Source organism: Ischnura elegans, chromosome 5 (assembly GCF_921293095.1).
Source record: "Ischnura elegans chromosome 5, ioIscEleg1.1, whole genome shotgun sequence".
Classification (NCBI taxonomy): Eukaryota; Metazoa; Arthropoda; class Insecta; order Odonata; family Coenagrionidae; genus Ischnura; species Ischnura elegans.
Genome location: NC_060250.1, coordinates 124,094,161 through 124,110,999, shown reverse-complemented (window position 1 = coordinate 124,110,999; position 16,839 = coordinate 124,094,161). Strand labels below are relative to the sequence as shown.

The following is a 16,839-nucleotide window of genomic DNA, read 5'->3' as shown; positions in this document are numbered from 1 at the left end:
TATTTCAAAAGATAGTCTGATTCATGTGGCAACATCTTATTTATTATTATCATAATTAGTGTCCTGATAACTAGAAAGATGTATCATAGTCTCCAAAAATCTAAAATTAAACATATTCTCCGGTGCATGTTAAATTTAGATGCTAAAAATGTCTCATACATACCATAAGCAAAATATGCACCATATAAAGAAGATGAAAGCTATGTAAACAGCAAACCATGGCCCATCTGTTTGATTTGGAGTTAAAATAGTGCTCCTGAAAAAGAAATGTTTGGGTCTTTAGTTAATTATATTTCTTGATTTTATGTTTTGGATTTGCAAAATATCACTGAATTCCTCGAATATCAATTGAGGGGACATTTTTTTATAATCTTACCCCTACAATTAAAAATTAAAGACATGAATTTGAAGTGGGTCAGGAAAATCAGGGAATCTTAAGTGGCGGTGAAAATTTATGTCATGATACGCAAATGAAAAAAATGCCTCTCTGTCAGCTGGTAAAGGCTTGTGCCTTTGATACAGAAATATGTGATATCTTTGGAATGAAATTGCATGCTAATAAAATGCATTGCATAGCATTTTTTATATTTGATCACCAAATTTATGAAATACCCTTTTACGTCCAAAAAATTCTAGCAACCAATTCTTGTTCTCTGAGCTCAACTTTGCCATGCTTCCGTCTTAGAAATTAGACTCTAATGCAAGCTGCTATGAATAATCTGTGAAAAAACTATGATGTGTATTTCTCGGGCTTGGGCTGTTGACTCATACTTGTTGTTGGCTGTGATTAATTAAGCCAAGTGAAAATGCTATGTATTATTAATTGAAGTTTGAGTTAAAGTAATGACTGATGAAAACTTTTGTCCAGGCAAAGTCAGGGAATTTGAACTTGAGAATCTTGTCACAACCTTGAACTGCCTCTCTATAATGAGAGAGAGGATGGGGTTAAGCTACAAGAATTGCCATGAGAAAAATTCCCCTCGACCGGGAATCGAACCACGGACCTTTGGCTCCCCGGGCCACTGCGCAGACCACTATGCTATCCAGGTTCTTTAATTCCCATGGCAATTATACCAAGGCTCATGGCACTAGCTGTTAGGCCCTCGCGGTCCATCAAGGATGGCAACGCGAGGGAGATTCTTGTATATTTCACCGCCGTTTACGCGGCAGGGTTTGAAATATTACAGGGGTTAAGCTTCTTGATCATCCCCCACCACTGCTGATTTAATTCTCATGATGCAAGCACATATGTATCTACATACTTGGAAAAGGTTTAGGAGTTATCTAATAGTATATGCATTGCCTAAAATGTGAGTCCTTCTCATTGCTGAGAACAGAATTTGAAACCCAGAATAATATTTGAATGCTCTGTGTGTGTCGTTCTTGGTGTACATTTTTAAATTCATATTTGCTATACAGTTATGATATTGTGTCCCTTATCCTACTCTGGTTGTGAATGTTACAGCAGAAGTTGAGTGAAGTTTTTTTTTACCTGAGGCATTCCTCTCCTTGACCTCCGATGCTCATAATGGTCGTGACCTGAAATAGTGAATTCTATTGAGTGGAGAGAAGTAGAATCGCTAATGATAATCTGTGACCTTTAACATTAAATGAGCAGAGGAAGGAACTAACCAAATCCTCTTCATTCTTGGGACAGTCATCAAATGGTATGGGTCCTCTTATTGACCAAATGAGGTAGAAGAGTGCTATTGTCATTAGCATAGGGTAATAGATGGACATGAGGAAGGATGCCACCAGTTTCACAAATCCAACGCCTGTAATGAGAGTAGATTTCAAGTAAGTACATGTAGTGTAATAATAGAAATTAAATGATATTTAAAATTTTCAGTACAGTATGTAAATTAGTGTCTTATCATGAAAACGCTAAAATAATGCATACCGTACCACCATCATATCTATAATTTTACATAGGTATCCTTTCTTTCACAAACTGCCACTGTCGTACATACAAGTACGTATAAAGTATTAATCCTCATTCAAACCTCAGTCACAAAATTATTTCATTTTTTATCCAGTAAAGATTATTTTCGTTAATGTTTTCGTGGTCAATTTTCCATTAGTTATACTAAATTTACCAATCATGCTATTATTAATTTTTACTGCTATGGGATAGGGAGAGAGCTCTTTCAATTGCTTTCAAAGGTGCAAGGGTATGTTTTGTAAATGTTTCCTCCTCATATTATGCTGAATTTCAATTTTATTCTGAGTTAATAAGTTTTGATGTCCATAAACATAATTCATTATTTCATAAAACTATACTGTCAAGGTAATGTCTGTGTTATCTCTTGTTTGAATGAGGGCCTAGGCCCTCATTCTAAGTAGCTAGTGCACGATTTTCTGGGGTTGCATCTATAGATGACTACAGTTATTGCCCAGGCAGGTAGACTAGTGACATATACCATACATGAAATACCATGACAGCTTGATGAGCATATGATTAGTCTCTTTAACCCGCAATTAAAGTCAGTACATACCTTTGAATAGTGGGACAGCATGCCATAATTTAGTTGTTCCCTGCTGGCAGAATTGGCCAAGGCCTATTTCCAGGAACACCAAAGGGATTCCGAAGAGTAAGGTAATGCATATGTAGACTATCATAAACAGACCTGTTGAAAAAAGTATTGATTGTACATTTATAAGTTGTGCATCTGTTAGAGTTCTTTATCTTTAAATTCTCCTCAGTATCGTTAAACATATTGCTAAGTTATTGTTATTACTTATTGATCATATTGAATTGTGGTTACCGTTTCCCATATCATGTTTTTGCTCATGAACTAAAATGTTTTCACAGTAATTGCAATTTCCACATAATTTACTTGATTTGAGTTAAACAATAACTAACATATGCCCAGTTAGTCAATCCTGATGCACTTTGATCAGTAGGAGATTCTCTCATGTATCCACCATATTTTTATGTATTTACTATTTGGTAATCTTATTTTTTTATAGTATTTCTACCACATTTGAAAATCAATTTAATTTATTTAAAAGACCTGAGCATCATCATCATAAGCCAACAATCCAAATATTGGTTTGACTCAGCTCTCCTACTAACCCAAGTGACTCCGTTTGCAGTCTCGGGTGAATAGATTTAAATCCCAAGCAAGAAAATCTCTACCGAACAATCAATTGACTGACCACTGGGCTTCAGACCCGAATCTCCTGATTTTTGGATGTATTACTGCCTTTTTAAATCCAAGCCATCTTAATCCAAAGTTATTTCCTGAGGTCATTTGACTGATCTAGATGTTATGACCCCTGGCCTTGCCCTCAGCGATTCTTGGCTAGGTCGGCTGGCCAGCAATCGCTGAGGCCTGAAATTCTCACTTTTCACGATACTGTTTTGTACAAAATTTATTTTTCATTAACTTCTATCTGGTTTTTAAGAGCCAAAATGGCGTAACAATTTATTTCCGGGCATGCGATTTCCTAAATTTTCCGGGGCAGGATCCCCGGGAAGGAGGGCCCCTCTTGAGCCCCATTCGAGGGACCCCGATCACGCCACACCGCCGCTACTTCTTTCATTGACTGTTAATCACTATTAATCTTCCACGATTTTTAGTCATTCTCAAGTTTTGCTCACGGCTGCGTCGTGTTAAGGCTAGAGTGCACCAGAGATAATGAAATTAAAACATAAACTATCGTAAATTGATTAAAATACAGAGTAAACATAAAATAATGGTACGGTTTCAGTAATCGATAGGAAAAATTGTAGGGGTAGGGTGGGAGAAATTTTTCAGAGGCTGCCCGATCCCAGCTTGATTACTTTGAAGAGGGCACTTAAAGTGCAGCTCTCTTTCCATCAGATGGGACAATAAGCCGCGGTCCCAACGGTACCTTTCGTTAGGAGTAGGCTAATGTCGACGTCGGATTTCTCTCTTGTCGAGTGACCTAGGGTGCACGTAATGAAATTTATTAATTGCGTTATATAAACTGTTTGAGACGACAAAATCGATAAAGAAAATAATATACACTGTAAGTTTTTTTTTCATTTAAACCCAGTTCAAAACTACATCATTCTTTTATGAAAAACCTATATAGATGCAGTCAAAATTTTTTCATATATATTTAATTTCTCCCCATTTTTTTATATCCCTCTAAAACTTTCGTCAATAGCACAACTTGTGCCATAAACTCTCCCTGTGAGCGTCTAAAAACCACTATCACCTTTCTCTTTCCCGTGGAATTAATGAGGGAAGGGGGGCTTGTCTCTTCCTCCCCTCTCCCCGCTAACTTCCCACCCTCAACCCCCTCTGACCCTAGGCCGACATCTTTAATTATTTTTATCGTGATCTATCTCCTACAATTGCCTCCATTCGTTAAATGTGTCTTCGTTCCCTCCGCTTTTCCGATGAGAATTCTTCGTTCTGCTATTTTCGTCGACGATTCATTTGTCATTTAATCTCCATGAAAGGCAGGGATCCAGGATTTTGTTCTGGGGGGGTCACAAGGATACCCCGTAATACAAAACGAACGCAATGATAACGGGACCTATTGAAAATCTTGCATATTTTTAAGGGTCTTGGGGGGGGGGGCACGTGACCCCTCGCCCTCCCCCCCTAGATCCACCTATGTCCATGAACCATGAAAATTTTGATAGCAGGCGCCTGACTATCGCCCTTAGGCAACCGGGCAAAACAATTATGGTTGGGGCAACTCTTAACTCTGTAAAATTTTCGATGTGCGTCAGATACTAAAATTTGGTAAAAGACATCGTGAAGTTCAATTTGGCCACGTAGGTATGCCCTGGCCGGGATCCTGGTGAGGGTTTGTGCAGCGTCCTTCAAACGAAACTTAGGCTAACGGTAAAAAGGATGTCCAGGGAGAGAAATCATGTATTAGTCTTTAACCCCCACTGGACTTGGGGATCAAAAAGGTGCGGAATGCACAAACAGGGCGAGATTTCACTAAAACCTTTCTTAACCCTTTATAACCCAATGTTGCTTCTATGCAACATGAACAATGTTTAAACTTTCAGCTCTATTTAGGAGATATCTTAACTAAATATTATTTTGTGGTGTAAATTTTAATGATGAAATATTTAGCTGCCAGGTTAATTATCATTGAGTGTAAAATTTTCAAGTTTTCTCAGTGAAATTTGATATCTCCCAGAAACAGCTCTTGGTTACAAAGGGTTAAAACAAGAAATGTTCGCCGGCCTCCAGTGCCAATATAATGCCTTCTATAGAGCGTTCCACATTTAGTTGACAGTAGCTCTTATGGAGAATCGTTTCCCATGTTAATCTCCATAAGGCCAGGAGCGCGGTGTTGTCAACAACAGCACGAAAATTAAAGTTGCGTTATGCACTGATTAAAAATTTTATTTTAATGTAGAAAAAGGTGCTGCATTCATTGGCGCCAATAGTTTTTCGATAAAAATTATAACAAAAGCTATAAAAAACATTTCCGTAAATTTCCGTCAGAAACGTGTATTTTTTTACTTTATCTTCTTCTCGCAATTTCTGCCTGACCGTTGACTGTATTGAATTGAATTTTTTTGCAAAAAATTCTTCACACTATTTTCTGCTTGAAGATCTTCACCAATTGTACAAATATTGAGTTTTAATGTTGTTATGCCGACGTAACACACTTTAGGACAAGAAAATTTTGATTTTTGCAAGGTAAAAAGTAGTCGCTTACTAACTTACGTTTCTTACGTCGTAGGTCCCTATATGCTGCGTACCAAATGTGGAGAAAACTACAAGGTTATTTTTGGTGAAAAAATCATTGACTTACATCAATTCTGAAGCGAGTTACAAGGTTTTGATCTTAAGAAAAAATATTACGGTGCCGCTGGGCGGGCTTCTTGCTTTTTCTTGCGCGCAGAGGGAAAATTCTCGGGCGGAAAAGGAGTTTTTTGTCAATGCATACTATGAAATGTATTTATGTATTCGTTTGATATCCTAAACAGAGAATACCTACTTATACGTCGTAACAGCAGTGTTTTTATCTGAATACATTGATACACGAAAGTAAGCAAGCGGCTTGGAAGTAAGACTCTTTCACCTTGGGTGTTTAGGTCCCATCGGGGAAACCAAGAAAAAGAATATCTCATAATCTGTACCAAACACTACCCCATCCAGTGCACGCATTTACAAAAGGGGGCTTGGGTTTTTTCTGAGTTCCTTTCATAGGGTACCATAAAACCTGCCCCAAAAGCGACCCAGGCCGAAGGGGCCGAGGGAAGAATTTACGAAGGCGTTCAGTTTGTCATTGCATTTTTTTGGAGTGAACAAGTGTTGTGTGGTGTATTGAACTTGAGAATTGTGAAGTGTGTTTTACACTTATCTCTGCTGTAACACGCCCAATCAATATGTCCGATACAAAGAAGAGGAGAAAAGGTGAGAAGCTCATAAGCCACGAAAGACAGTTGGTGCTCAAAGTCTTCTCGTACATAAGGAAATCTCTCAGCATTAGTGAGGCCTGCCGAGAAGCTTCGAAGGCTACTGGGTGCTAGGAGTTCACTATTTACAGAGTGAGAAAGGAAAGCTCCCGTGGTCCATTGGTAACTCCTTCAAAAACTAAAGAAATTAGACAGCCTTACAAAAATTCTAGGGCAGTGATTTTCGACGGTTTGGTGAGATCGGGAATTAGAAGGAAGGTACATGAATCCTTCGTGAAAATTATTCCTCCGACTTTAAAATCCATCTGAAACCCGGTGAATATGGATAGTATTCTCCCAGATTACAAAAGGACAACACTATATCGTCTTCTTTTGGACATAGGCTTCGTGTACGAACGCAGGGGGAAAAGAATCATCCTTATCGAAAGGGATGATATTATTCGTTGGTGGCACAATTAATTATTATTTAAGGCAGCTAAAAAAATATCGTCGCGAACACAGGACGAGAGTATTAACAGGCGAAAGTTGGATTAATGTTGGACAAATAGTGAACATTAGTTTGCGAAACAAACAATTAGAAAATCCGCGTCAAGCTTTCCTTGCTGGACTAAATACTGGGCTTGGCCCCCACTTCCCGAGGAGGACGATTTGCAATTATACACGCAGGAACGGAAAATGGGTTCATAAAAGGAGCATCGCATGTGTTTCTGTACAAAAAGAACTCAATGGATGAGCATGAAGAAGTGGGTGGCGAGTGTTACGAGAGATGGTTTGAGCACTCACTTCTTGCAAACTTACCCGAAGGATCAATTATGGTGGTAGATAATGCCTCTTATTACTCAAGGAAATTGGAATCCTTGCCTACTACAAGGTGAAAGAAAGAGAACATTAAGGAAATTAGCTTTGAAGATGTCAGCTTGAAAAGAGATCTTTAATTAACAATAAACCAAGTACGGGAAAATTTAGAAAAATTAAAGATTGATGATGTCTTATACAAAATCGCCTTTCATGTAATACTAGCTAGAGCCAACAAATATTGCATAATATGGAAGGAATAGAAATTTTGTCTCATTCAGGAGCGGCTATAATTTTTATTATCCTTCAATTTATTGTTATTTTTTACATTACAGATTATTCATTATTCAGTTTGTGCATTGAATAAGTACGTACATGAAATAACAAAAGACTTTTCCTTTTATACTGCCGCAAAGGTATTGTAATATACGCTAAAAAATTCCTTAATTTACGCAGTCTTTCGTGCGATCCCTAACTCCTTTTTGAACTAAACCGTTTTGGCGCCATATTATGTGTGGTTGCATACGCTGTTAGGATGCCTGCCGGCGGAGCGGAAGCTTGGCAACACTGTTATCCATAAGGCCCGTACTGTCAACTAAATGTGGAACGCTCTATAGTTCTCCCACCTTGGAGAGATCTCCTTCTCTGCTGTTGGGCGCTTCGCCACATCAGCCCCTCGGGATTTGAACCTGAGCCCGCAGAGTGGGAAGCCAACAATTTAGCCACCGCACCGACCCGATCCCCTTGGTTCCTCATCAACCCGATCAAATGACTTCACGCAGATTATATTTTCATCTGAGGGGGCCCTGAAATGACGTGGTTGTCGTATAATTGTTCCTCCTTGCTCATGCGCTGCTCGACCCAGAGGCGTGGTGTAGGGGTCCAGGACAATCTCCTCACCGTTCCCAAAGAAATTATTTTTAAAATTTGGAACCAATATTTTAGATAGCAACGTATTTACTGTTAACGTGATAGAGGAATCTCTCTCTAACATCGCCAAAAATTTCCTAAATGGCTAGGAATAATTGATTTGGATCGAATCTTCTCATTTTCCTATTTGTTCGCAGGTGATGATGATTCCCAAACAGCGGAATTTGCTTTAAATTAGTGGCTCTGATTCCACAGCTGAGGAAATCCGTGCCACTTCCTCGTTCTCTGTCACAGATCATTGCCTGACTGGTGGTTTTTATCGCGAAGTCGTTACTCTTTATGATCTTTCCTTGGTGATTGAGCGCCTTCACGAGATCTTCTTTTGCCTCTAAAACTAAACCTACGTCTTCGATGAGGAGTGGCGTGCTCGCTCGACCTCCATCAAAAGCACTCATTATCCTTTTTCTTACAGGCATCAGGTAGGTACCTACTGCTCCCTCAGCCTTTATATTACAGATTACGTCCTCATGTTACCGCGCTCTTCGTAGTTTCCGTTGCATCCTGTTACTGTTTTTGAGGCATCAAAGATTATTTGCGGTTGCATTAATACCACAAAGAGACGAATATAAGGAGGCACGCGGCTCGTGTCCACTGTACTCCCGAAACGAGGGAGATTTTTAACGTTAAGATATCTGTCGCCCACTGCTGAGAACTATCGTAGTGGGTGCTTTATAGTTTATACGCATTTATTTCTGTACATTTATTATTATGTCCTTAATTTTGCATTTTCAGATTCATTTTCAGTATGAAATACCAAGAAATTTCCTTATTTATAATAAATTGACAAACTTACATTGGACCCCCGAAAATTATATGCCACTGGGTCAACATATTAACTTTAGTTAACGCTGCAATTAATTTGAAGCACTTCTGTCTCTGATCTCGGAGATTATTTCACCAGTGTGTAATCGGAATATGTCAAAATAGTTGGCGCAGCTTCCCACTCGATTTATATCTTCTCTGCTACATATTTTATTTTCATCCGCACAAATTTACTCCGTCATTCGCTGTATGTAATTTCCGCCTTTAACTGAATGATTCGATTTGTGGAATTCGTTTAGTCACTTCGACCTCGAGCGGTCGGCTCTTGAGTTAAGATCCTTAAATTCTTAGCCTCACAGACTGCATGTTAGAAGTGATTTGGAAGTTGGGAAGGTATAAGCTCGCTGAAAAAATTCTTGTACTTACGATTGTGATATAATTTGAAAAATATCTAATTTTTTTGTCAAGGGGCGAGGAAAAAATTTGAAAAAATGTATCATATATGATAAAAATATGATATCATGTATGACAAAAAAATTAGGGATTCTTTATTTTTCAAAGTATATCACAATCGTAAGTACAAGAATTATTTACACTATAGTGTCTCTTATTCCTACAGGTATTTTATGCCGAAGGTAGATCGCCGGTGATGCCTAAGGATACCACCAAACAAAACTTCTCGAAGTGAAAGGTGGCTTAGGGAAAAGAACTGGTCTAAATGCGTGAAATTCACACGCCTTTGGCTTAGTACGGGATGAGATCCACCCGCACCTTTCAAACCTTAGAGTTGAAGCACTGAACATCACTGAAATCGGCAGCTGTGTTTAATGATCAGGACGCTGTAAAGGCCTGTTTACACGATACATTAACACGTACGAGTTAATATTAACATATGTACGTTTGCGTGAATGATTTTTGTGGACCGGAACGGAACATGAGCGAATGCATCAACCAAATTAGAACAGGTTCTATTTTCTGTGCATGCATTCGCACAAGTTGGGTGGTTACACGGTGCATTTTGGCGTTCATTCTCGCGTTCGTACATTTAGACATTAACCCGTACGTGTCGATGTATCGTGTAACCAGGCCTTAAAACACCGACTTCGCCGAATCGAATGCTGGATTTAATCCTGGAAAATACGATGATCCTGGTTTCAGGGTGATCGTGGCGTCATTATGACTCTTTGAGGAGTAACCCCGTGACATCACCGGTATTCGGCTGATGACGGCATGCTGCGTCTAATCCAAGGTAAGGCCAAGGCAAGGTGGAATCCCTCGCGAATCTCCTTCCTCTTCCAGCCAGCAAGAAACGATCAGAATTTGGGCGACCTTGCCGCCATCGGACGTTCTTCCAAGGACGAAGTCACCGTATGGCGTCATCGTTATATGACGATATCCTTCGTCAGGACCGGAACTAGGAGTTTTTTTTCAAGGGGGTCAAAGATCAGTTTTTCGCTCCCCCTTCCCTCATCCTCCCTCGTTCTCTCCCTCCCATTCCCCCACCACTAAAATACAATAAATCTGTAAGCTATTTTTTTTTAGATTCGGTAGTGGAAATTGCACGAAGCATATTTTCTAGTTAGAAGTTTTATTGCTGTTAAATAATTCACACATTAATAATTATTTTTAAATAATTGAATTAGAAAAATTGGATAAGTTTTTAAATAAAATTTTCAAATATTGCCGCCCCCTGAAATATGCCGCCCGGGGTACGTGACCCTTCTGCCCCCGTAGTTCCGCGCCTGTCCTACCTTACGGTCCTTCTTTTCCAAGTGAATTCCTTCGGAATTAGTGGCAATAATTTTAATGTCGAACTTAGATAGAGCCAGATGCTTTTTAACCTCCCTTTAATTTCGTCTTCCTTCCTTCCAACATAAATACTCTTCTTTCACATGCCTAATGTCATGTGCTGCGTTTTTGTCAGTATTTATTGCCCATTTTAATGATATCAAATATGTATGACATTTGATATCAAATATGAAAGGAGGTAAAAATAACTAAGCCGTGGCGCCGACTCCAAGGGGCCTGAGGGGGCCCGAGCCCCCTCAAAAATTCGTTATGGGTGTGAGGAGAAAATGTGTCAGGCTTGTCGATTTTCCCCGGAGTGTCCAGATATCGAGATTCGAGTTATCAGGGTTCCAATATTGATCTTATGGCTCTTCTAAAATGCTTGTAAAAAACTTAGAACTCATTACTTATAACATTTTTCGGAGCAAGATCCCCGGTTTGGGCCCCCCAACATTTTTTGAAAGTCGGCATCCCTGAAACTAAGTCTCCTGCTGCACGAGTCCTCGTCAATTCTTCATGGACGGTTTCTCCAGGAAATTGTAGTCATAGTATCATTAATACAAGGTAGATCGTTGCGCAAATAGTGGTGACGTCATTAAAGTGTCTTTACCAGTAGTTACAGTTTTGTATCAACAGGTATATATCAACGGCTTGGTAGCGCCAAAGAGTGTTATATTCTTCCTAAAAAGAAGAGTAAATTTACCTTAAACATTTTATTAGTGCCTCTGATACCATATCATTCTCGAAAATTTTGCGCAAATGACGTTGTATTGAAGAATTATTCATTTAAAGTGAATATCAGAATCACAGTGATGCTTACTCGTTTTTTTGAAACTTTGAAAAAAATTTGAACCTTTCCAAGGTAAAGCTGAGGTTTCTTTCGCACATATTATAAGTGGTTTACTTTGTGTAACATTTAAATTCTTGTGAAACCTATTGCCAATGTTGTGTTTTTACTGCATGGCAAAAGTGAGAATATCTGATAAAGGAGGCACTTCTTTAATATACGTCTAAGTTGTGTGAGTAAACAGATTTTAATTCAACCGTCTCGACGACATTCGGCGTATTTTTTATTCAATCCTAGTTTGATTAAAGAGTGAGTGAATTTTAATTTAAATGACATACGCGCACGCCAATATAAGAAATAGTATTCATGAGTGAAAATGAACCTTTATTCCTCTGAGTACACCTATTGGTACGCGATATTGTGTGAAGAAACATCTCTATCTTTGTAAGAAGTCAGAGTCGAGGAATGAATAAGTCAGAATCAATGTATCGAAGCACTGTCACGGAGTCAGTAACCAATGCTTGAAATACGAAAGTTATAAGGTTAGCACCTACATTCGTAGCACTTTCTGCTACACTAGATATTGAAATCACACGCTCATCAGAATCAATGCATCTCAAATACGAGCTTACTCGAAAGGAACTAATATTTGCTCCCACGAGTCGAATTATGATCCACTCAGTGAAAAATCAAATATCAATCAATGAAAAAGGATAGAAAGCTCCGGTTCTAATATCTTCGGCTTTAAAAATGGGCGACATCGGAGTGGATAGTTTATTCTCGCATTTAAATAGGATTTCTGTCTTAAAGTGTACGTAAATCCACCTCGCCGAAATAAACGTTACGTCGCTTCCTGGATTTAGTTCTACGGAAATCCTATCAAAGATTGCTTCCCGTATTTTAACAGCAAATTTTCTGTCTAGTTCGGCATTAAATAAATTATGAAGAACTTCTCAGCTGCTTCTTCGCGTACCTAATAGAATGAGGTTTCACCATGTCTGTTTGCCACAGGCCAATTTTCTGAAAATAGGTAGAAGAGCTGGGATGTCCCTCGTTTTAGCAATCACAATTGCTTTTAACTTGAAAAATGAAATAGGCACTCTCGTAAATCCTTTATTTTTTATTGCCCGTTGCAATCACGACTCCGCCTTTAACGACCGTAGCAGCGTTGGTTATGACGGGTTACTCTGATTCCGCTAGGCATTGCAAGAACTTTTTAACGACGTGAAATCCCTCGTGCGGCGATGGCCATCATCTTTGACGATGCCGTTGTATGAAGAGTGACTTGATAAGTTTGTCGGTCACTCGACTAGTCTCACAACAAAACTTGGAAACAATGTGAAAACGCAGTTCTTTCACGTACCGATGAAATTTTTATCTTACATTTTTTTACGTTAGTAATCAAGTTCTGGATTTGCCTATTCATCTCATTCTATAAAAAAATATAATTTATCTTATCAATTATTATCATAATTTTTAAAACCAATTATTTCGTTGAGCCATGCAAAGTTCTGATATACGTTTGGGTTTTGAGTTATTTGGCTGTATAGAGTTATTACTATCAGTCCCATTAATTAACCCTGTAGCTAACTTTTCGCGCTAAATGGATGTATAAATTAAATGATTTAAGGATATATCTGGTAGTGAGTGATATCGAGAATAGTTTGTGTGTTCTATCTTTTTATAGTGATTGCCTCAAAGCAATTAATGCCAAAAAATTACTTGTCAAGTTGTAAATAATACTCTTCTTAAGGCAAAAATTATAAAAATTCGGTAACAGTACACTTTTATCGAATGGCAAATATTTTGTCGGATTTTCACCAAATTTAGGATTTTTCACTCGTTTCATTTTCTAAAAATTCTGGATATTGACGAAAGCGACTGCGATAACATGCAAATTAATTTTATACACGATACAAATTTTAATGAGGGTAGGTGTGGTACAACATATTTTACACAGGCGTCCTTAACAGGTGATAAAAGAATATCGAATCAACTAGTAGCAAGGTGATATGACATTGTTTTTTTAAATGATTCGTCCTTCTAAATTACTATATGAAATCCGAACGATTGGATATTTAAATTTTTATATAGGCCGGTCGGGTTACGCTGGGGAACAAAAACATAAATCGAGTTAAGTGTGAAGAGTATGAATAGCAATAGCTACCTCCTCCGTTGAGCGCCACAATGCGGGGAAGTCGCAGCAGGTTTCCAAGTCCAAATGCCAGGGATATGGCCACCAGGTAGGCGTCCGTGTTTTGCGTCCATGAGAAGTAGAACTGAAACTGAGGAGAGAAAGCAAAATTAGCCATCAAAGCAGATAAAATTCACTTGAAAAACTAATTTCATCAGTGGTTATTTCGGTATAAGTAGCAGTCATTGAGGGTAAATTCTGCCATTTCTCAGTGCCACAATTTTCTTTTTTGTCTACCTGAAGTGGATTTGTAAATACTATTTCGTTAGAGGTTCTAATTGACTATTCACGTACAATGACATTGAAATGAATAAATTCAAGTATTATCACTACTCAACCGTGCTCGAGTATCTGGCCGAGCAGATTGATTCCTTGAAAACCCCCAAGTCACGACTTGGATCCTCTTTCGTCCCCATTCATCATTTGCATGGTCCTTATTTACGGACCATGTATTCAAGGATCATGTTCATTTGTTTCCTAGGTCAGGGAGTTCATTGGCACATTGATCGCCGGAGGACCTGCTCAGTCCATACATATCGCTCAATATGGTATTTTTTCAGAAATTATTTTTGTGATAACCAAAATTTACTTTGACTTACATGACACTTTTTCGTGATTGTTTTATTAAAAATGTTTTTTTTTTTTAATTAAACCCAAGCCTCTCAATATTTTTGTAAATGCTACGGTTCGCATAAAAACATCGAAATTGAATATAAGAACGACTCTAGAAATAACTTTGAATGTACCATTTTGAAATTCTCCCATAAATGGAAGACTGTGTCCATAAAGTGAAGAGTGTAAAAGAAGGTGTCATCAGTTTTCATCCATGAAAAGTTGAATTAGGCATGTTAAGATCACACGTAAATTTTAAATTGAGTTTTTGCATATTTTCTATTTCGAATCGTTTCGCCGATTCGCTTAAAGTTTTGTACAGCTGATTTCAATTTTATTTGTTTACGGAAGTATGAATTTTGAAAAATTGGCATGAAAATCGTCACGCTATACAAATAATATATTTACGGCTGGGGAGACATTCGGGGGTTCCGGTTCGGATCTCGATCAAGGCAAATGATTTTTTTCAAAGCGGAAGTTTTGCACATTGAGTGGAATTGGGTGTGACTAACAAATTGCACTAAGATCTGCGGTTATTCTCTTCAATATTAGGGATGACAGGAATTTACCCATTCTGTTTTCTTGATTCTGTACAGTAGTAACATCATCTTCTTTTTCTCCCGCACAGCTAAGTTGACATTGCTCAGGGATGATGACGTTAGTATCCCACGTGTTGTTTCACTGAACTTCGGAATTATGGGTCACATTAATCCTTGTGGTCATGTTGCACTTGCATACTTCCAAAATAACAGGAGAGCAGCGAACTGGCACTTCATCTGTCTTCCCGCGAGCAATCGTCCAAACTGACTGTCTCTCGTGACCGCACTATGAATATCAGGGCGACAAAATCTGTCTTAACGTAATTTGTATCCTCGCTGGCTTCCATTCGTGGCTGGCATGGGCATATTTTTCCCCGCCGTCCTTTTTTTACCTTATTTTTACGCGTGGGTTGAGGTAGGGATTATACCGTAAACCTCTTCGCCTTCAAAGGTTTCCCACGATCAAATGGGTCTTTCTTGAGTATTTTCCGAAGGGAGGAATGTTAAAAGTCGTATTTAAAATGCCTCTATTCTAGCTCTAACTTGCGCTCGTGTGCCCGTGACATGTATGCACGCGAGAGTGAAATCACGCAAGTTCTTGTCTTCTACTCGCGAAGACGCCTGAAGCCCCACATTTCAGCAGCGCGAAGCACTCAAAACGCCTTTTCACGATGGGCAACGATCGGAGGCAATTTATCGAAAACGATACATCTCCGTTCTCTAATACACATTTGTTTTAACTGGATGATGTGGTATTTTAAAAAGGTTTGGAGCCGAGATTGTTATTCTCTGTGTATATTGCTAACGGAGATGCTGTTTTTATACCGCAACTGTTATCTCTAGTTTAGTTCTTACTAGGGATGGTCGGATCGGATACCTCGGATCCAAATATCCGCGGATATTGCCCTTCATCGGATCCAAAGTCGCGGAAGACATCGGATCTGGATCCGAATTTTTAAATAATAGCTTCAGTAAATGCAACGCCCCACAAGGGTGGAAAGAGTTCCGATTCTCTCTTCGAATGTGCCGTCGCATGCGATTCTTGTCCTACGCCACTGGTCAGTGGCTTATCCGAAGATTTTTCCTATTTTCATTTCCAAACCCAAGCGTAACAGCTTAAGTCATGAGCATGTAAAGATGTTAAAAACACCAACTTGAAAGCCTATAAAAATTATTTTTAATTTATAAAAATATTAGAATGTATATGAAAATCTAAAAAGAATTTCTTCGGTTGTACGTACCAGGAATAAACTTGAACAATTACTTCGTTCAATAGCAGGAATTGCAGGAAAATGCATTTGGATCCGAAAATATCCGATCCGAAAGATCCGGCTCCGAAAATCTAGGATCCGATCCGAATCCGGATCCGAAAAAAATCCTGGATCCGTCCATCCCTAGTCCTTACTAAATGAAAAAAAACTTATCAACGGTTTATGATTGCCGGTCTCGGTAGAAAAAAAGTAAAAAAGTGGCAAATAAAAACTCAGTGCTAACCCGGAGGTCGCCGGTTCGAATGCCGCGTGAGTGGACTTTTCTCACCTCCCAGAGCTCGGATTGCAGGTAAAATGTAAGAGAGGCCTTTAAAGTCTTAATTTCGCCCAATGGATGAAAATATTACGCTTTTAAAACTACGCTGTATCATAATGCATTGGACTTCAGTTTCTTCCACCGTCTCGGCTTTAATTCTCCCCTAAATCCGTGAAATTAAAGGCCGAGAAGTGACATATTGTCCGCGTGGGTGCCCAACTTTTCGTGAATGCGATTAGGATGCGGTATGCCTTGCATCTCGATAAAACTGGGGATCGGGCCGTGAGAAAATTATACATATAACGAGACACTTTCACGCTAGATTCATCCCTCACCCGGTGATTCATCCAGTATGCCGGTTTTTATAGGTGTGGGTAGAGCTCAGCCCAGAATATTCCACAAGAGTGTGTTATTCAGGGAAGAGACTTTCCTTCCGCTGTGCCACCATGCTCGCCGAGGATTTGTGTGCGTTTGCTAAACGAGTAAGCGTTGGATTTTGAGCTGGTGAAATGAAGACTTCCGTTGGAGAACGCAGTAATGA

General features: G+C 38.9%; 1 protein-coding gene across 3 annotated transcripts in view; it reads right to left on the bottom strand.

The window, feature by feature from the left end:
* LOC124159522 (sodium- and chloride-dependent neutral and basic amino acid transporter B(0+)-like) overlaps positions 1 to 16,839 on the bottom strand; it is an 82,719-nt gene that overhangs the window by 8,897 nt on the left and 56,983 nt on the right. Inside the window, exons 1-6 of one of the 3 annotated variants that reach the window (XM_046535390.1) lie at positions 14,802 to 15,021; positions 13,594 to 13,711; positions 2,496 to 2,627; positions 1,633 to 1,775; positions 1,493 to 1,554; positions 164 to 256 (exon numbers count right to left, since the gene is read on the bottom strand). In XM_046535390.1, coding sequence (XP_046391346.1) covers positions 164 to 256; positions 1,493 to 1,554; positions 1,633 to 1,775; positions 2,496 to 2,627; positions 13,594 to 13,711; positions 14,802 to 14,840 — 587 coding nt within the window. In that variant the 5' untranslated portion in view covers positions 14,841 to 15,021. Of the gene's footprint in view, positions 1 to 163; positions 257 to 1,492; positions 1,555 to 1,632; positions 1,776 to 2,495; positions 2,628 to 13,593; positions 13,712 to 14,801; positions 15,022 to 16,839 lie in introns of those variants that run through there. The other 2 variants (XM_046535388.1, XM_046535389.1) reach the window with 2 other exon arrangements.